Here is a 20839-nt window from a genome sequence, read left to right as displayed (position 1 = left end):
AATAAATATTATTATTGTCAATAAAAAAAATTTGTAATACACAAAATAGATAAATTTGAAGTGACAATCAAGAATCTCAATTTCCGCAAGAAAAACTAAATTATTTGGTACATACCAACGTCCTCATATGATAAGAAAACTCGAGTCATCGAACACAAGTTGAGGGGTTTGTTTTTCCTTTAAAAATTCTATGATGCCTATTGAAACTCTTGAACAATCTCGACATTTCTTTTCTTATTAAAAAAAAAAAATTGTCAACATTGCTTGACTATGTATTTATATAGTTTTAATATCCACATTTGTACGTCATATTTCATTGAAAGAAACTCCTATTATTGGTAACAGGAAACATGAACAAGTATAGTCTTTATAATATACTTTATTCGTTCATATCTCACCACCACCATCAGTTTTGCAATCCGTAACCTATGGAAATTTGGTTAATTTTTAAAAGCAATTTTTAAACGACACATAATAGGATTATGAGTGCATGATTGAAAGGGCTCATGGCTGACGTGCCATTGTTTTGATTCTCGCCCACATCCACAAAATATTATATTAAAAAAATTACAAGGTTCTCACCTATGCTATTACGGAATAAATATCCTACACGTGGCAAAGTATGTTCCAATAATGTCTTCATTTTCGTGTTCTCACAATAAACAAAAGGGACAAAATGAAAAGAAAAGCTAATAATTAAATATATGAATGAAGTTATTTATGAGTTTACAACTTTACATATCAGTTTATAATATATAGACTCTTTTTATAGTATGATAATTTGTATTACATTAACTTTCTGTTTGGAGAATCCAACGACCCAGTTTCTTTTCTTCTTCATTTCTTTCTTCATCTTTCACTTTTTTGCTTTCAATTTCAGTTTATTTGGGAAGTTTGAAATCTACCTATTTACAATAATAAGAAAGCTGGCCATTGTGTAAGCGAAGAAGAAGAAGAAGAAGAAGAAGAAGAAGAACGAAACTTTGTTCTAAAGGTACAGTTTTCATTAATATGCTTTTAGATGTTTTTTCTTTTATCCCTTCGCATGTTTATGTGATTTGCATCTTCGATTCGGTATTCGAAGTTTGAGCTTCAAGAGAGGATTTCTTTTTAGAGAAGATTGGATTTCGTTTAATTGAATCAAAATTCGGTTTTTAGAAAGAAATCTATTTTTCTATTAAAAAACAAAATAAATATTCTCTCTATCTCTCTCTCTGTGAAAAAAATGGTTCGCTTATGGAGAGAAATAATGATGTGTTCGAAGTGATTTGCGATTTTCGTAGATTGATCAATTCCAAAAGTTTCTTTTTTTTAGCATGATTATTTTTTCTTTTTAAAATTTATTTTTGATATTCCATTTCCAATATCATCCATGTAGTGTATTTCGAAGTAGCTAAATTTGGTGAATCCGCGTTTTGTTTTTCCCTTATTGGGAAAGTTTGGTTATCTTCTGCTCTCTTTTTTTGTTTTGTTGCTATAACGAGTTTCTATCCTATCAACGCAAGGTCGTTGGAATTCAAAATTATGTGTTCCTGAAACGGAATTACTTACCCGAGGCGACAAAATCAAAGCCATTTCTAGTACATATTTATTTTGTGTGTTTGTTTTTTTTTTATTAGTATTTTAGACGCCCAACTGTATAGCTCTTTACGGATTCTAATTCATGAATCTGTTCGCTTTTATGGTAATGTAATGAAAACTTGCGTATACGTATGTTGATGGATCACTAACAAGTCTGTGGTGAAACAGGGAAATACTCAATCAACTTATCAACCACTGAGATTGTTATTCATGGCTGTTTCTTTCACCCATCTCTCATGGTGGCTATGGAGCGGAAAACATCAAGAGCCGAGGATGTCTCCACCGGATTCGGGATTGTGGGAATCGGCGGACACGATAAAGTTTCCTCTGGTGAGGAAGACCAACGACGTGTCTCGGAGGGTGAAGCGGAAATGGCAGAGCCGAGAGGAGCGAAAGAAGATGGACAGAGAGTACGACGTGGTCCTCGTGCCGTCCGACGGGGTCTGCGTCTCCGCCTCCGAGTCCGATGACTCCGATTGGTCGGTCGGGTGGCTCGAGCCACACGGGCCCGGATTCCACTCCGACGACGACGGTGACAATGACAACAGCTTCGCCGTGCTTGTCCCTTGCTACGGCCATGGCCGCCTCGAGGCAGAGAACAACATGAACAACGATATCTATAGCAGCGTCGGAATCATTCCCAATGTATACTCTGCTGGTTAGTACTTTTGGCCAAACTCTCAACTGAACTGGTTTGTGTTTTTCTTTTTTTTTGGAATCTCTAAATATATAGCCATATGAAAACTCAAGTTTTTCCATATAGTCAATCTTTGGTAAATTTTATGTAAATAATTGTAAATAATCAGCTAAAAACGTCTAAAGAATGTCACATCACTGTAATGACTATTTACTTAGAATTCACAAAAGATTGGCTATTTAACAAATCTCCAAATTTTGGTGGCTTGGTTACTCAATTAATGGTTTTTCTTTTTTCTTACTTGTCTGAATTGAACATGCGGATTCCCATCTGGAGTTGGCCTCGCTCACGGCCCGTTGTTCTCGTGTTGGTGTGACTGTTAGTTAGATCATAATGTTGGAAGAGTGTCGTAGCTCTGAGTTTTTTTTTTTTTTGTCACGAACTGCTGATTTTTATCTCGGAATTCAGTGGTTTGGTTCCCTTCTTTTTACAGGAGAGACTGTGAATGTTGCTAAGTAGAGTGTTTTTGCGTTCATAGTTTCGAAATTTGTCGGGGATTGATTTATACTGGATAATGTCCGTTTTGCGTCGTAAATTGTTCCAAAACTGTAATTAAAGGATAGAGTTTCTGAAATGGCCAGCGCTTATGAAGTTGCTAATTGTTCTGCTTTGTGTTGGAATTTCAGGGAACAAGAGAAACATGGAAGAATGGCTTTCTTTTCTCCAGAAGAGCTGATGCTCTCTGAATACTTTGGACTTGCGAGCTCAACGCCCATTCATAGAGAAAGAAAGAGACAGAGATTTCACAGCTGAATAAGAAGAGATTTTGGCTAATAGTGTTGAACGATCCGAAGCTAATAATTTTTAGAGGAGCAGAAGAAGATTCATGATTCCAGTGGCGTTCTGGTAGATGACTTGGTCTTCCACTGATTCTCTACTCCTTTAGGTCTGATTGATATTTCCTGTTTAATAGACTTCCCTGATTAAGGATTTTATTGTTTAGAGTGCTAAGAAAAATTCAAGCGAAAGAAAAAAAAAAATTAAAAAAACTGAGAAAAGTAACATGAAAAAAAGTTTTGGCTTTAGGGAAATTTGAAGTATGATATTAGTAGTAGTGGGTGTGTAATTAATTGTGTGTGTCATTTGCCTGCATTGTCGATTCTTTCATTCAAATAGCTTGTATATAGTGGAACACTATGTACCATATCTTTTGTATATTGTAAATAATTTGTAAATATTTTGCTGAGAGCAAAAAAAAAACCCCCTCTATGTACATATATTATTTAGCAATCGATGTTTATTTTTCTTTATTTGTTCTACTGATATTTTATAGATAAACGACATATTTGCACCAACGTTTAAAATGTTGATTCCGACTGAATATTGTTGGTCCTAATTTACATGGTGAATGGTTGAAAAAATGACTTGTTGGGATAAATTGACTAAAGGGGTAGAAGTAAAATAAAGTTTCAAAGTTTTCTATAAATAGTCTAAGTTACATTTTCACTTTTTTTTTATACTATCACTAATTTTTTTTGACGATTTATATAAAGAATTTATACTTCAAATAATTTAACCATTAGGTAAATAAAAAAAATTAAAATCTAATACTTGCATATTTTGACTATTTCACTAACTTTAGATAAACTTGAAAAATTGACTATTTAGACTAGAATATTATACAAAATAGTCATTTAAAATTAATTGATTAGAAAAATAGCCAAAATTTTACAATATCATTAAAAAAAAAAAAATTGACCATTTATATATGCAATTTATATTTTTTTTAACTGTTATTACATGATCAACAAATTATTGAAACCGAATACTTGCACGTTTAAGCTATTTCACCAAATTTAGACATATTAAAAATATTTTATGGATTTATTAATTTCAATTGACTATGGAGCAATAAATATAGAGTAATAAAATATATGTATCGAATTATCAAATGGTGCAGTTAAGTTGTGAGTACCTTTACTAATGCTATTTTTGGTCGGGAATTTTAATTATTACAGAGAAAAAGTTCTCATAAAGAATGTAAATTCAATGTTAATTTAAAGATTTTATAATTTTACTGAGTAACATATAACCTTTTTTTAAAAATTGACTTTCATTTTATTTATGTTCATCTCACTTTAACAGTTGTTTGCATAAACTTATTGAAGAATTTACTTTGGTAAATAGATTTTTCAAATTTAATTAATTAAAAATTGATCAAAACGACTTATTCCCATAAAATACCAATTGCATACACTAAATACAGTTTTATTTGGCTTATTTTTCTTGATGTCTACAATTTTTATTTTTTATTTTTTATTTTTATGTTTTTTCTTTCCTATATATAGTTTCATTTGTAAGTAACTAGGCCACTTTAAACATGTGATTTTTGGATCTAGCCCATATTAGACAATTTTTAGGGATATAGCCAAATGGTTTATGTGTTAATAATTAAGGTCTAATTTGCCCTTATTTATTAAAAAATTCGTCACTTTCTCTCTCTTATTTTTTTTCAAATATTTTTTTTTGCATCAAAACTTCAAAAATTCATATCTTTCTCATACGAACTCGAAATTGAGTGATTTCAGATCCTACAAATTTGTGGCGTCGAGATCTTCAAAAATAGACCCATTGTATTTCATGAAAAATTATGTTTAATGCATCATAGTTATGTTTCCATTTATTTTTTTGATAATTTCAAAAATTTCCAGTTATTTCCATATTTAAGTAGTAACGTGATTTTTCTACATCTATGGTATTAAACATGATTTTTCATCAAACACAATGGATCTATTTTTGAATATCTCGGCGTCACGAATCCGTAGGATTTGGAATCACTCAATTTCGAGTTCATATGAGATAGATATGGTTTTTTGAAGTTTTTATGTAAAAATATGTGTAAGAAAAAAGTAGGAGAGAGAAAGTGACGAATTTTTTAATAAATAAGGGTAAATCAGACCTTAATTAGTGCCACGTAAGTCTGTTGGCTATTTCCCTAAAAGTTGTGAAACATAGGCTTAAAAATAAATTTCATAGTTTCATTTTGGCTATTTCGCTAGACTGCCCTTTAAAATTAGGATTATTTACAGTTTCAACTTTTTTTGGAATGAGCATAAAAAAAATTGCTACTCAGGAAAATTCCCTCAAGTTTATTTGTGTTAGGGGTGTAATCGGGTTGGGTTAGTTGGTTTTTTCATGTTCTACCAATCCGAACCGTTACAACTAATTTTTTTAATTTTAAAACTCAAACCAACCCGATTGAAAGGTAAAACCAAACCAAACCAACCCGAAAATAATCGGGTTGTTTTGGGTTGGTTTTTTTGGATTATAATTCTCGACAAATGACTTTATAACTCGAATGAAAATCATATACGTATATTATATCTAGAACGTTTTGTCAAATAAAATTATAATTTTACTTATCTTTAAAAAAATTACGTATTAAAATAAAAATTACGCATATTTTTAATTACCAAGTTTTCATGTAGTCGTAAATAATAAAGTATAATACTGAGTATTTTTTATTTAATTATAATATTATTAAAAAAAATATTATTTTTTTAACAATAGTACATATAAAATATTTGCACTCTTACAAAATTAAATAATTAACACTATCGGGTTAGTTTGGTTCAACACAATCTCACGACTATAAAAAACCAAACTAACCCGAAACAATTGCGGTTTGGGTTGGTTACAACCCAAACTTCATCGGGTTTTAATGGGGCGGTTTAAAAAAGAGTGCGGTTTGGTTTGGATGATCGGGTTATTCGGTTTGACAGTTTTGACGAACACCCCTAATTTGTGTAATAATAAGTGTTTAACTATAATTCCATAAATAACAATTTAATTTGCATAACTACTTATATGTGTAATATTAGGTCAAACTCAATTTTTTATGTCTAAATTTCTATATATTTTAAACTATGTGCACAATTTCAGTTTCTAGGTGCGAACCTCCGGCCCCTAAGGAAGGATCTTATCAACGTCCATGATCATAGATCGAACTGCCGAAAAAGGTGCTATCATATAGCTTTGTATCGGCTAAGTTGGAGATAAGCGGACTCGAACCGCTGACATCCGTTTTCCACAAAAACCAAACCACTGCCTCTCTGGCCAACGATACCAATGCAAGAACTTAAAAAAAAACATCATCTCCTTACTAGTTGTATAAAACGCGCTTCGCGTGTGAGAAAGAGAAAAAAAATATCAAAAGTTGCCACGTGTCACCGTCTGACAGACACGTGAAGAATCCGTCGCATGAGAGCCCGCCAAAATTTCTTGCTGCCACCGTACGAGATGAGAGAGAACCACACGACATCGGAGACCGCCACACTTTACTTGTGATCCCATGCGAGCTGCAATCCTAATGCAGGTTGAGTAATTTATGAATCATTAACATGTTGTGATAATGGGATACGATGAATCATCTATGAATCGTTTTGTTCTTTGTTTTTTGTTTAAGTCGAAAAATGGAGAAAAACGAGATAAAGAGAGAATGAGATGAAGATATAATAAGATATCATGCATAAGGCTATTTATTTAAAAATACATAGTAATTTTATAAATTTTATTATTTAGCACATATTTGTTGAGTTTTTGTACGTACACATAGAAACTGAAATTTCTCTTATCAATTAATAACTTCTTTTTTTTTTTTAATTCTCATCAATATAAACAAAAATAAAATAAATTCTCTTATCCATTTATAAGTTTTTTAATTTGTCATCAACATAAACAAAAAGCATAACAATAATTAACCTGATAAAAAATTTAAAATAGAAGGGTAAGCTAATTTAAGGCAAACACTTGGGGGTGGTGTCCCTAATTTGAGGGGGCTAAAAACAGTTTGCTTGGTTGGGGAAATGGAAAGATGATAATGAGAATGGTGATCATATTTTCACAAACGAGTCCTTCTCCAGATTGATCGGAGATATGTTGCAGCGAGCAGCGAGCAATGCATATTCATGGTGGTGGGCCAGCCATGTCAGAACAAAGCAGTCCAAATGGCTTGAACAGAACCTCCAAGGTATGTGTACTGTGTTATTCAATATCAGCATGATTGAAACCCTATATTATGGTTTTTATGCTACCTCAATTTCGCATTCTGGTTTATTTTGTGGAAGAAGAAAAAACAGATATATCATTGTTAAGACGTTGTCCCATTGCAATCTCAAATCTGGGGCACCAATTGCTATAGAGTTGACAACAATACCAGTGATCATATTTTCATATGAGTTTTATGGAAGAAAACAACAAACCAAAAAACCCAATTGACATGTATTATACATGAACGTAGAAAATGTTTTTCTACAACAAATGTTTTTACCATTTCCTTCTTTCTCAACAGATATGGAGGAGAAAGTAACCATTGCCCTCAAGATCATCGATGAGGGTGGCGATTCGTTTGCGCAAAGAGCCGAAATGTACTACAAAAAGAGGCCAGAAATCATCAATTTCGTGGAAGAGTGTTACCGCGCGTACCGAGCCTTGGCAGAGAGGTACGATCACCTATCGCGAGAGCTACAGAGCGCTAACCGCACCATCGCAACTGCCTTCCCCGAGCGAGTCCAATACGCAATGGACGACGAAGACCATCACCAAGAAACCCTTACCTCCGATCAGGACAATGCTGACCCTGGAAATACAAACATACCGAGCGTCCCGAAAGTTCCCAGCAAGGAGATCAAGAGCCCCACAAAGCTGTTAGGCTCGAGGAAAGGCATGTCGTTCAGGAGGATCGTTAACGCTGCCAAAGCCGCTTCGGCTAAAAAGGAAGCCTCGGGTTTGACAAAATCCGAGGCTTTAGAGGAGATTAACGGTCTACAGAAGGGCATTTTGGCACTGCAGACAGAGAAGGAGTTTGCGAAGAGCCTGTACGAGCAAGGATACAAGAAGTTTTGGGAGATCGAGAACCGCATAACTGAGACGCACAAAAGGGTTAGTAGGTTGCAAGATGAGTTTGGCGTCGTGGTGGTTATTGAAGATGACGAGGCAAGGACTCTGATGGCTGCGACGGCTCTGAGTTCGTGCCAAGAGACGTTAGCGAAGCTTCAGGAGAAGCAAGAGCGGTCCGCCGAAGAGGCGGGTGCCGAGCAAGAGAGGATCAGAGAGGCTCATGAGAAGTTCGAGAGCCTCCGTGCAAAGTTCATGTTCGATGGTGCGGAGTCAAAGAGGTTAGAGAGAGACGACGGGAGTGTCGGATCGGATGAGTGTAGTGCTGAGACTTTGAAGGACAAGATCAAGGAGGATCTTGACCTGGGATCGGAGTCTTCTCTCTCTGTGGCGGAATTGGCTGAGAAGATCGATGAGCTTGTGAGCAAGGTTGTTACTCTGGAAACCGTCGTTTCTTCTCAAACCGCGCTCGCGAAGAGGCTTGGTTCTGACACCGATCAGCTTCAGTCGCATGTTCGGAGCCTGGAAGAGGATAAAGAGAGCTTAAAGGAAGGCTCAGTCAGTATGAGCATTCGGCTGAAAGAGTTGGAAGAGGAATTGGTTAGAGTGAAGAGTCTCAATCAGAGCTTCAAAGCGCAGAACAAGAATCTCCGAACGCATTTCAGCGAAGCCAGTTGTAGTCTCGATCATCTTTCGGGCAAGCTTCAGAGCGTGAAACACGACGAAGGTTCAGATAATAAACAAGAAGTGATACTTGATGAGAAGAAGACCAACAAGACAGAAGCGGACGATGATGATTCTTTGGTATCAAAAGCTGTCGCAGCAGAAGAGGAAGAAAAGAAAGAGACTTCAGTTCTTGAAAAATCTCTAGAACTCGAAGTAATAAACCATTCGGATTTGGGCGATGATGTTGGTACTGTTGCTGCCAAACCAGAGGATACTAACGCAGAGAAAGAAGAACCCAGTAAACCGAGTCTGAGGCAGTTGTTTCTGAAAGGCATAGAAGACCGAGAGAAGCTTCTACTTGAAGAGTACACTTCGGTGCTTCAGGACTACAAGGAGGTAAAGAAGAAGCTTAGCGAAGTGGAAAACAAGAACCGCGACAGCATATTTGAGCTGGCGATGCAGATAAGAGAGCTGAAGGGTGATATCGCAACAAAAGATGAGGAGATCAAGAGCCTGAAACACAAATGTGATTCCCCACAGCTGAATCACAATGATAGTCCATTTACTTGCTCTTGCACGAGCCATGAACGCACAAATTGGGGTCAGGACTCGGCATCCGAAAACGAGCGCTCAAATTCCGAGACGATCGGAAAACTCGTGGACTTGGAAGACAAGAGTTGTATTGGAAAGGAAAACCAGAATAACGCTGATAGGAACAAGGCTGCAGTGGCGTTGCCACTTTCGACGATCGAAGAGAAGTTCAGATCGGATATTGACGGGTTGCTGGAGGAGAACCTGGAGTTCTGGCTGAGATTTAGTACCTCGGTTCATCAGATACAGAAGTTCGAGAGCTCGATAGAGGATCTGCACTTGGAACTGAAGAAACTGAGAGAGCACAAGAAGAAACCGGAAGCCATGGGCTCGTTGAGACAGCACTCGATTCAGTCGGACGCAAGGCCTATTTATAGGCACCTGAGGGAGATTCAGACCGAAATGTCACTGTGGTTCGAGCACAATGCAGTGCTCAAGGACGAGCTGCAGGGCCGGTTCTCGTCCCTGTGCAACATCCAGAACGAGATATCGAGGGTCTCAACCGTCGGTGTGAGGGGAGAGAAACAGGAGCTGAGCGGGTACCAAGCTGCAAAGTTCCACGGAGAAATCTTGAACATGAAGCAAGAGAACAACAAGGTCGCGGACGAGCTTCGAGTCGGTCTTAACCGCGTAAGAGGGCTCAAGGTTGATGTTGAGAAGACGCTGGTGAGGCTCAACGACGAGCTCGGGATCTACGCACCGGCAAGGAGCGATCCGTACTCGATGACGAGACCTCCGATACAGCGTCCTCGCATCCCGCTGAGGTCATTCCTGTTTGGTGTGAAGTTGAAGAGACAGAAGCCATCGATCTTCTCGTGTGTAAGCCCATCACCCCAGAGACATCACGGCGAACTACCATCACCTGGTCCACTTTCAAGTTGATGATATATACTTACGTATCGATCTGAACAAACTTCATATGTTCTGTAATCTATTCTTTTGTTAGTATTCATGTTTAGTATGTATCCGTTACGGGGTTGAATTTGAATAGACATTCTTATGTATATATATTAATAAAATAAAATAAAAGCATCCCAAAATGAACTGCAAAGAAACAATGCAAACAGCATTTACATGATTGACTAATTCCATCAATTCCTCCACGAGGTTTCTTTTGAAAATAGAAATTTACATTCTCCTAACCCCTGACAATTTTCAGAAAAAAAAAAAAGTGTACCCATTTGACCCCTTGAATCTCGCTGCTAACCTTCTTCCTGGAAAACTTTTTCCAATGACACTGCACCACCTCATTATCTCTTTCCATTTATCACCACTTTTACCGATAGCACAGACGACGCTTAAGAGGATATTGTTCCATGTTACACAGGGTGTTTGTCGGCATTTTTCTCAACAGCCATGACAGCGCTCGGAATATCCACCTCCATCTTTTCTGTGTTCGGACTAATGTTCGTATCATTAGCTACAACACTCCTGCGATACACCTCCATTTTTTCAACCTGCTTCTGACCATTTTGCTCGACCTTCAAATCATTAGTCGTACATGCCTGAGGTTGCAAACCTGAGACCTTGTTACCATTCCCATTTTCCACGGCTTTCTTAGGCTGGGTGACCACGATAACTTGTTTACTGTTCCCAGTCGTCTTCAACGTCGCCGAACTAACTGGGCTCGGAGTACTAATAGTGCATTTTACTTCAGTTGGCTTTGAAGTCGACAGACTAACGGGTTTTGGAGCACCATTTGTACCTTTTACTTCGGCTGTCTTGGAAGTCGACAGACTAACGGGTTTTGGAGCACCATTTGTACATTTTACTTCGGCTGTCTTGGAAGTCGACAAACTAACGGTGTTTGGAATGCCATTTGGACCTTTTACTTCAACTTTCTTTGAAGTCGACAAAATAACGGGGTTCGGAACGCTATTTGGACCTTTGACTTCAGCTTTCTTTAGAGTCGTCGACAAAGTAACAGAGTTCGGAACGCCATTTGGACCTTTGACTTCAGCTTTCTTTAGAGTCGTCGACAAAATAACAGAGTTCGGAACGCCATTTGGACCTTTGACTTCAGCTTTCTTTAGAGTCGTCGACAAAGTAACAGAGTTCGGAACGCTATTTGGACCTTTGACTTCAGCTTTCTTTAGAGTCGTCGACAAAGTAGCAGAGTTCGGAACGCCATTTGGACCTTTGACTTCAGCTTTCTTCAGAGTCGTCGACAAAGTAACAGAGTTCGGAACGCCATTTGGAGCTTTTACTTCAGTTTTCTTCAAAGTCGTCGACAAAGTAACAGGACCATGACCGCCAATTGTACCTTTTGCTTCAGCTGCCTTTGAAGCCAACAGACTGATCTGGCTTGGAGCTGATGAAGCCACCTTATTGTCTTGAACAACCTCCTGAGATTTTTCCGGGACACGTGTTGCCGTTCCTTGAACTTGAACTTTTGCAGCAGAGGACCCCGACTCTGGAACCGACGCTACTTCTGTGGTCTTAATCTCCCTTGAGGACGAGGAAAGCTGACGGGGCAGAGTAGAGCTCACATCGTTGTTCTGCTTGGCTGGCACATCTGAGGATGTTGCATTATTATTTGGAAGAGGCCTAACTTGTGGCGGGACCGGTTTAACCGGGATCGAGGGTGTGGCAGCAGCGTAGTTCGAAAGTGGCGTGCGTGCAAGGCCAGTACGGATATAGTGCACATTGGGAAGATTCTCGGAGACACCACTGGGCATGGTCGATTTGATGGAACCACTGCTTGATGGCATAATATGAACAGCATTCTTCGCCTGAGCGGCTTTGAGTAGCGATTCGGCATCTGACGGAGAAGCGATGCGTGCCCCGGCAGCTACTGCAGTGGCTCGAACCATCGCATCTGAGCTGTTGGGAGTTGGAGTTGGCTTCGGCACGCTTTTCTTCACAGGCGCTCGAGGTTTTTCTGCGGGGCCCGATAACCCTGGCTTGGATGTCTGGTTTTCTTGCGACGGCTTCTGGGATTGTTGGTTTAATTTATTGCCAGTAGTTGAATTTTCGGCCACCGAGGGAGCAGGCTGAGAGTTATTGGTCCCATTTGTCCTGGCCGAGTTATTTCTTGAACTTGTTCCCCCCGATCTATAACCAGCAACTGTTCCAGCTGTTTAATTCATGAACTTGTTCAGAATGACACATAACACATTTGACAAGAACAAGCCGAAAAAAAAAAAAAAAAAAAGTAAAATGGGCTATAAGATGAATGACACGTGTTTTAACACTCCTGTATGAATTAATATTGTTCAGGTCAGACATACAACTGATGGAGATTTACATGTCATGGCGAAAATATACATAGTTTAGTGAAAGAGGTGATGAAACATCAGAGAGAGGATGCTTCATAAAATACTAGCAAGATCAGCCACTTCTAATAATAAATACAGGGTAAGATGAATGAAATTACCTCCGCCAATGGTATTGGATGTTAAGTTGTTACGGGGCATATCCAGGGCTAGGAATAATGCTCGACTAGTTGCCAACTGAGACTCAGAAAGCTGGGGTCCATTTGTGTTACTCCCCGCAGTCAGGTTTACATGCTTCTTCCTTATAATGCCCCACCTCTGCAAATATCATAATACAACACACATTTTTATTTAGCAGAACGAGAGACAGGGAAACAAAAGCCATCCATAGATTACAAGAAATAACGAGAATGAACAAAGACAACTTGTCTAGGTTCATGGGTGTATCTCTAAAAGGTTTGAGCGAATTAAAATTGAAAATAGAAAAACAAGATTGAGACTACCCAAACTACCAGGACATCCGTTGCCGGGATTCGAACCCGGGAAAACTGGGCAAAACCCAGACATCCTAACCGAACTAGATGACAACGGTGAACTTTATGGATGAAAATTTAAGCTACAAAAACGTACGAGTAAGATCGAAATAGTTGCAATGAGGTGAAGCAGTTCTCTTTTGCTGATCTAGTTAGAGACTGAAACTTGTGTGGTAACCTTTTATCAACACTCTTATTAATAAATAAATAACAAAAAAGAAGATTTGATTAGAGTCAACCAGCTGGTGTGTGTAAAAAAGACAATGGAATGACCTGAGATAGCTGTGAGGCAGTTCTATCCCCTTTGAAGTCTCCTCTTAACATGTGTGCCCAATTGCCTTCACCACATTTCTGAACAGCAGCGATCAATTCCAAATCCTCGGCTTCTGACCACGGCTTTCTCTTCCTTTTATCTAAGCCGTCGGCAACTGTTGCTGCAGGAGCGGGTTGCTTCTGAACATACACTGGAACTACAACATTTGTTCCTTCCATGGAACAACTTGGTTGCTCTAAATCACGACAAGACTGGAAATTGGGTATGTTTACGGTCAGTGGAGCCTCAACTATTGAGCCATTTGGGTTGGAGTCGCTTGGTTTAGCAGATGCAATTAGCACCTGGTGAAAAAACAATCAACCAAAAATGGTGGTCAATGAAAAAAAATATATAAATATATTATATAAGAAAACATTATTGTTCTCCTGTAGAACTTCAAAATAGGCCCTTTCAAAGCAGCGTGACATTATCATCCGATTGAACAATTTTTAAGAGTAGAGGGTACTGATTAGTCATAGAACTTAAAACACCAAATTCTTCTTTACACTTTACTGGGAGCCTCTCAAACATAGAATCACTATACTACGGGGGTAAGAATTATAAATATCAGTATCTGACGGGAAAAATAACTTCAATGCTCAAGAAATAAACTCAGCCTCAAGCAAAGCAAGAATTAGGCTCGATGTATAGGGTTGCTATCAATCGCGAAAAAAAACTAAACATTATTCCATGAATTCAAAATACCTTTACACACGCTGCAGCCTCAGCTGAAGCCTCGCTATTTACCGATGGAAACACTTCTAGTTCACATTCCAAGTCACTATCATCATCCTGCAATCCAAGTTGAAATGACATTATCAGACTGGGAACAATAGCATGAAACTTGAAAAGTAGGATCAAAGAACAATAGTTGTGCTTCAGTTTTTCGCAATAACAAAACAGACAAATGTGACCGCACTATCGAGAAATGAGGATTCTACCCCTAAAAGGGAAAACAAGCGTAAATTATTCGAGTCCGTGAGAATATAAAGATAATCGCCACTTGAAAACAACATATCACTCCAGACATTCTTGATTTTTTTCGTCATTAATAAGCAGATCCAAAGACATATAAGAATTTCCCATCTCCTCGAATATATTCATTTTCATGTCCGAATAAGTTTCCAACACGTAAGCAATTTATTTTATCCCCTTAAGGCCCTTTTGTGAAGTTTTTCGAACACGTCACGATCACGTAGTTTGCTTACGTCATCTAAATTTAAATGCGGGGAACCAAAGGAATGGAAAATTTATACTCCAGATTCAGTGCCCACATTTAAGAAATACATTTAATTTAAGCCTAATTTTGTAGGCCTACGCCTCGCCTCATAAACGAAAATCCCCTCGATTACTGTTTACGCCTTTTAAAACACGGATAACTAGTCGAGCTGATTTAAAATAAATAATAAACTTAATAACGCGTTTAGAAGATATGTATATACCAATCTGGATAGTTTAGACTTTTCCCCAGCTAAATGTATGAATTTTGAGCCAAAAAAAAAAAGCTAAATGTATGAATGAAAAAGGGGAAAAAAGCACATTAGCTAAATCAAAAACCTTTTTTTTTTAAGTTGAAAACTAGCTTCATTCTGCCTCCAGAATCAAAGGGGATAAACCGGGAATGGACTCGTTGCCCAGAAAATACGATCAGGAGTAACAAGACGCTCCCAGAACAAAGTAAGCGACCTTATTAGCTGACCATCTTACAAATAAGAGAAACAGAATTTAAGGAACGAACCAAAGGCTGAGCATCATCGTCCAATTTCTCTAGCAAGGCATCGCGATAGGCTAAGTGACGCCATAGCATCTGATACTCTCGGGCACTTGAAATCCCAGTCGTTGTCTTCTGAACCAAAGCATTCCAATCGATCTTTTTCTCCTCCGCACACTGCGATACTTCGTGAAGCACGGCCAGCACCGTTTTCAGCGTGTATCTGCTAGAAGAAATTCGAACCACCATTGATCAAGCCCTAGAGCTTGATAGACATGTATTTATATTAGGGGTAAAAGAAAAATTAGAAACCTTTGTAAGATAGAAGCCCCATCTTGTTCGCTGATCGTAGCTTTTTTCTGTCTCTTCGCTGATTTCTCACTCATCTTCGCTCTTTCAGGTCCCACCGAAGGAAAACACGCATGTTACGAAACCTTATAATCCTTAAACCGCTTCCAAAGAAACCCGCTTTACACTTCTTCTAGCTCTCTGGAGATTAATTCTTTTGTTCTCAAACGGAAAACTAGTTCAATCGAGAGCGAAAAAACCCTAAACCCTAGAAATCTTGATGGGGTTTTAGGCGAGAGAGAGTACGGTGGAAACAGCGAGTCCGTTGAGGAGCGTGAAGTAACGCGCCGATTTGGGGAAGAGACTGAGACTGAGGCTGAGACCCAAGGGCCAAGACAACGTATTTACTTTAGAGTCAGACTTTCAGAGTTGGAAGTAAATACCAAATTGTGCAGTTCTAAAACAAAAGGGAACAAAATATACGATGTGAATTTGGTCAAGATTTCGTTTTTTCCGTTTTTAATTAGAAAACTCTTTTTATTTTCAAAATATGACTACACCACCAAAAAAAAAAACAAAAACAAAAACAAAAAAAAAAAAGCTTGAACATAATCAAGGATTGATATATCGATCGTCCATTTCATTTCATGTTGATGATCCAAAAAATTAAAAACTACGGTGGTCGATGGAAATTTCGACGGAAATAATATGAAAATTTGAAAAAATTGTGTCGATGAAATTTGCGATAACTTACGGAAATTTTGATAAATCACGAAAATGCCGACGAAAATAATATTGCTTATGTATTATTATCTATATTTATTATTGCTTATTTATTAAATTATTACAATATGATTAAAAAAATTATTATTTAATTAGTAACCTTTTGTACATACTCTGATAATTGATGTAATGTCTGATAACAATGAGAAAGTTGGTTAACACATGTTAGCTTAGTATCATATTTTTTAATACTTTTTTAACTTCAGCTTCACCTTCTTCAACTCTCTCTCTCTCTCTCTCTCTCTCTCTCTGAATGTAACTCCAAGTCCAGGTCGATAACCTCCATTTTTGGTTCATTTTCTTTAACTTCAAACCTCGGCGAAACGAAACGTCTGAGAAAAAGACGAAATGTCCACGACTTTTCGAAGTTGTCGCCGAAATATTGTTGTTTTTGTATAGGCATCGTTGACTTTCAGCCGGCTCCGACAATAATATGGTGCCGCGGTGACGTCGACGAGTTATTGGTTCAGGTGAGTAAACTTGTGAATGATGTCCATGGTCGTAACGACACAAAAAAAAAAACGATATTCCCACACCATTTCGACGACATAATTATGCGAAACGACAAATTGCTATTTTTTGGCCGGACTCCTTCAAAAAACGCAATCTCGACAATATTTTCTCGACTTTTCCCGAAATTTTAATCATTGAATTACAAAACCTCCAAGGTATGAGTTTAGTCAAAAACAAAACTCAGGTCTTCTTAGTTCTTACGCACAAGTGATTTTTTCTTTTTTAAAGTTCAATTAAAGAGTTTTCTTTTTAAGGTCATCTATTATCTATATAATATATGGGGAGACTATAGTGAAATTGCCTCATCTACTACAAAAACAATAACTTTTTCCAATTTCCCACCAAAACCATAATTTCACCAAAAATGTCACTAACTCATTTGTACAACTACCATTTTACCCTCAACTACATTTTTTCTTACAATCTCAAACCAACCCACATCAACTCGTTTTAATGAGCAAATATTTAAGTCTGAAACATTTTCTCTCTCTCTCTCTCTCTCTCTCTCTCTCTCTCTCTCTCTCTCTCACTCTCTCTCTCCTGTAAATCTCGTCCAAGGTCGGTCACCTATGAAACCCCCACTCAAACATTGAAACCCTCTGCTTCTAAAAACCCACACCTACGCGTTGAAACCCTCACCCAAGCTATGAAATTGTGGCTCTGAAATCCTCGTCCAAGTTCAGCCCCCGCACAACGTCCTCGCCCAAGTTCCGACCCCAGATCCTCGCTAAAACTAAAGCTCAAGGTTCGTTGTTTCTTCATTTTAAAAAAAAATTGTGGTTTAAAAAGTTTTATGTCATTTTTATAGATTGTTTAAAGAGATTTAAATGTTCTGTTTGGTCTGGGTATGTTCACCAGGTTTTCTGAAATCGTCAACGAAGTTCATTAAATGTTGACTTTAGATGTCAACAATGGACGTCAACTGTTGACATCGGACGTCAACTATTGACATCTGAAGTCAACAACTGATGAGAGAAATTGACGTCTAAACTATACAGAGTTCATCAGTTGTTGACATTAGATGTCAACAATGGATGTCAACTGTTGACATCTGAAATCAACAAATAATGAACGTTGTTGACTCTAATATTGTAAAAAAACCGCAGAAATGTCAAAAAAACACTCCCTTGAATCTCCGGCAACAAGCTCTGACGACTTCGAACCCCGAAAGAGAAAATGTTCTAAAAATGAGGTACATTTTGATGCCAAGCAAAGTTGATTTTTTTTTTAAGATATTTTTTGTGATTGTAGATGTGATTTTTGATTTTTGGTTACTAAAATTGTAGTCAATGGATGCACAACTCACGAAGTTCCAAATGAGCCAGGCTGAGTACATATGGTACTTGGATACTTTTTCTAGTAGTGAGCCTGGATCGTGTCTGATCATCGGTGTCGAAGTGTTATGAAAGAAGTCTTCGGAGACGACTTGGAGACTAAGTTAAACGAAAAGGGAGATTTTATGGAAGTCGTGTCCATGGGGACACAACTGTTTATGCTGAAAAGCCAGAGAGAGGAACTCATCTTCTATAGGAGGATGAGGATTAAGAAGAAATGGTCCTTAACTTGAATGTCTGAAACTTCTTAATATTTATATATAAATTTGTGTATGGGTTTTTGTATGACTTGAATGCCTGAAACTTCTTAATATTTATATTCGTGTATGAGTGTTTGTATGATTTGAAAGCCTGAAACTGCTTATTATGTCTATTTACACGATGTTTTATATATCTGTAATGTTATGAATTGAATGCCTAAGTGAAGAACTAAATTTAAATTCATCCATTAGATATCAACAATTGATGTCAATGACATTTGATGTCAATTGTTGACATCTAATGTCAACAGTTAACGATAATTGTTGACATCTAATGTCAACAGTTGACGTCAACTATTGACATCGATAATTGTTGACATCAATGTCAACAATAGACGGGTTTTGTTGACATCAATCGACAAAAAAAAAGAAAATAGACATCAATGTCATCATGTTTAACACAACAAAGGAGTACTTAATCTATTACATGAACAAACCAAATGAAGAAGAAGTCATAAATAAGTACTTAAATATTACTTTAACCAACCAAAATAAAAAGTTTCCTAATCATCATCCATCTCCATGTCTGATCCCACTTTGGTCGCTATTTTCACCGCCCCGTGTCGGTATAGGTCGATCGTGAACTTCTGTAGGTTTTTCTGTCGTGGCATGTTGGCGTAGGTTTCGACTTTGAACCGCGCTGAACTGGTGTCTTCAATACCCAGGGCCAAGAGTGTTTCAGAGCCTTGCAGCCGTCATCACTACGTACAACAAAGCATAGGCAGAGTATTTGTTGACTTTAGACGTCAACAATTTCCATCCATTGTTGACATTGATGTCAACAAAGTTCATTATTTGTTGATTTCAGATGTCAACAGTTGACGTCCATTGTTGACATCTAAAGTCAACAATTAATGAACTTCATTGACGATTTCAGAAAACCTGGTGACCATACCTAGACCAAACAAAACATTTTAATCTCTTTAAGCAATCTATAAAAATGACATAAACTTTTTAAACCACAATTTTTTTAAAAAAATGAAGAAACAACGAACCTTGAGCTTTAGTTTCAGCGAGGATCTGGGGTCGGAACTTGGGCGAGGACGTTGAGCCACGATTTCATAGTTTGGGTGAGAGTTTCAACGCTTGGGTGTGGGTTTTTAGAAGCAGAGGGTTTCAATGCTTGAGTGGGGGTTTCATGGGTGACCGACCTTGGACGAGATTTACAGGAGAGAGAGAGAGTGAGAGAGCGACGGAGAGAGAGAGAGAGAGGAAGAGAAAATGTTTCAAACTTAAGTATTTGCTCATTAAAACGAATTGGTGTAGGTTGGTTTGAGATTGTAAGAAAAAATGTAGTTGAAGGTAAAATGGTAGTTGTACAAATGAGTTAGTGGCATTTTTTGCCAAATTATGATTTTGGTGGGAAATTGGAAAAAGTTATTGTTTTGGTAGTAGATGAGGCAATTTCCCGAGAATATACCAATATGTATATGACTAAACTACCCCTTTGTCAGATTCGTTGCATAATGCCTCTCTTGCAACGATTTATATATTGGCATTCTTGTCAACATCTATGAGTATATTATATTCTTTTTTTAAGGAATATTAATTTCTAGATTCTACATATCTGCGTACGTATCCCTTTACTAAAAGTGAATAGCCTATTTATTTTATAGGTCGTAGTAAGTTCCATATATTTATTTAAGAGGGGATGAATTTTGTTGTGTCTGTGTACAAAGAATCATCCGGGCATGGACAAGTAATTTCGTCTCCATTCCGGGATTGAACGTTGTCTAGAGAAAAAATGCCGCAGAATTTTGTAATTCAAGTAGTTTACGATTTAGGCTGTTTTTCTCTAGACTTTGAATCTTAACGCCCAAAAAAATCTGTATATAGAATGGGTAAAAAAAAAGTGTATTTATTTAATTTTAAGCAGTTTTATGTAATATTTTCTAAATTTTAGGGTATTAGTATTCAACTGATATAAATATATATTTTAGCCAAATTTTCATCATAAATTAACCATAACACTTGGAAACAAATTCGAAAAATCTAAGGATTGTCAGAAAATTTCTATTAGTTTAACTTGTTGGCTTGATACCAATAAATTTATAGTGGTGAATATTTCCACTATATATGAGTTAAGCATGTGGTGTTAACCATGATTATCCTTTTTCTGTAATCATAGCATTTGAAAATCGAATTCGTGTAAAGATTGTTACAAAATTGCTACTGGTTCCACTTCTTGGGTTCAAATGAATTGGTGACTATTGGTAATATTATTTTTAGATCAGCACTTAAATCGGTTATTGTTCGGTTTAGACTTGGATCCTATGATCGCACCTAGGTCGGGTGTGGTGAAATCTTCTCTTCTTGTCGTCCTTGCCTTACAGGAAAGGGGTTCCCGATTTCTCTTCACTTCGTCAATTGTTAGCCTTCGTGGTCGTCATATTCATCAAGCTCTTTTGTGTTATTCATGTTTTTTGTGTTCTTTGCATCCTTTGTGTTCTTCGCGATCTTCATACTAGTCATGTTCTTCGTGCTCTCCCCGCGTTATTCGGTTTCCTTATGTTCTTTGT

At 37.5% G+C, this 20839-nt stretch overlaps 3 protein-coding genes across 3 annotated transcripts; 2 read left to right on the top strand and 1 right to left on the bottom strand.

Annotated features, from left to right (window-relative positions):
* Positions 1-741: 741 nt before the first annotated feature.
* LOC149390602 (uncharacterized) lies at positions 742-3528 on the top strand. Its single transcript, XM_089621395.1, has 3 exons — positions 742-994; positions 1750-2239; positions 2905-3528. The coding sequence occupies exons 2-3, from the start codon at positions 1792-1794 to the stop codon at positions 2952-2954; spliced, it is 498 nt and encodes a 165-aa protein (XP_089477521.1). The 5' UTR covers positions 742-994; positions 1750-1791; the 3' UTR covers positions 2955-3528.
* A 3420-nt stretch (positions 3529-6948) lies between these two features.
* On the top strand, positions 6949-10261 carry LOC149390601 (protein NETWORKED 2A-like). Its single transcript, XM_089619054.1, has 2 exons — positions 6949-7247; positions 7569-10261. Exons 1-2 carry the CDS (start codon positions 7154-7156, stop codon positions 10250-10252), a joined length of 2778 nt encoding a protein of 925 aa, XP_089475180.1. The 5' UTR covers positions 6949-7153; the 3' UTR covers positions 10253-10261.
* Positions 10262-10360: 99 nt separating this feature from the next.
* Positions 10361-15855, bottom strand: LOC149390600 (uncharacterized). The gene is made up of 6 exons (XM_089619056.1): positions 15455-15855; positions 15170-15365; positions 14137-14223; positions 13392-13733; positions 12747-12903; positions 10361-12446 (listed from the first exon to the last, which is right to left on the bottom strand). Exons 1-6 carry the CDS (start codon positions 15526-15528, stop codon positions 10690-10692), a joined length of 2613 nt encoding a protein of 870 aa, XP_089475182.1. The 5' UTR covers positions 15529-15855; the 3' UTR covers positions 10361-10689.
* Positions 15856-20839: the final 4984 nt, after the last annotated feature.

This window comes from Urtica dioica, chromosome 7, assembly GCF_054948205.1.
Source record: "Urtica dioica subsp. dioica isolate 48M chromosome 7, U.dioica_male_clone48M_v1_H2, whole genome shotgun sequence".
In the NCBI taxonomy this organism is placed as follows: domain Eukaryota; kingdom Viridiplantae; phylum Streptophyta; class Magnoliopsida; order Rosales; family Urticaceae; genus Urtica; species Urtica dioica.
Note: the sequence above shows the minus strand (reverse complement) of the source record. Positions and strands in the feature narration are given on the sequence as shown.

What these genes read in the sequence shown, in the direction of transcription:
- LOC149390602 (XM_089621395.1), top strand. Translation starts at nt 1,792, where the DNA reads ATGGCTGTTTCTTTCACCCATCTCTCATGGTGGCTATGGAGCGGAAAA. An exon ending in TCCCAATGTATACTCTGCTG is followed by an intron (nt 2,240 to 2,904) that starts GTTAGTACTTTT and finishes TTGGAATTTCAG; the next exon opens with GGAACAAGAGAAACATGGAA.
- LOC149390601 (XM_089619054.1), top strand. Translation starts at nt 7,154, where the DNA reads ATGTTGCAGCGAGCAGCGAGCAATGCATATTCATGGTGGTGGGCCAGC. An exon ending in GCTTGAACAGAACCTCCAAG is followed by an intron (nt 7,248 to 7,568) that starts GTATGTGTACTG and finishes CTTTCTCAACAG; the next exon opens with ATATGGAGGAGAAAGTAACC.
- LOC149390600 (XM_089619056.1), bottom strand. Translation starts at nt 15,528, where the DNA reads ATGAGTGAGAAATCAGCGAAGAGACAGAAAAAAGCTACGATCAGCGAA. An exon ending in GGGGCTTCTATCTTACAAAG is followed by an intron (nt 15,366 to 15,454) that starts GTTTCTAATTTT and finishes TTCTTCTAGCAG; the next exon opens with ATACACGCTGAAAACGGTGC. An exon ending in CTGCCTCACAGCTATCTCAG is followed by an intron (nt 12,904 to 13,391) that starts GTCATTCCATTG and finishes TGATATTTGCAG; the next exon opens with AGGTGGGGCATTATAAGGAA.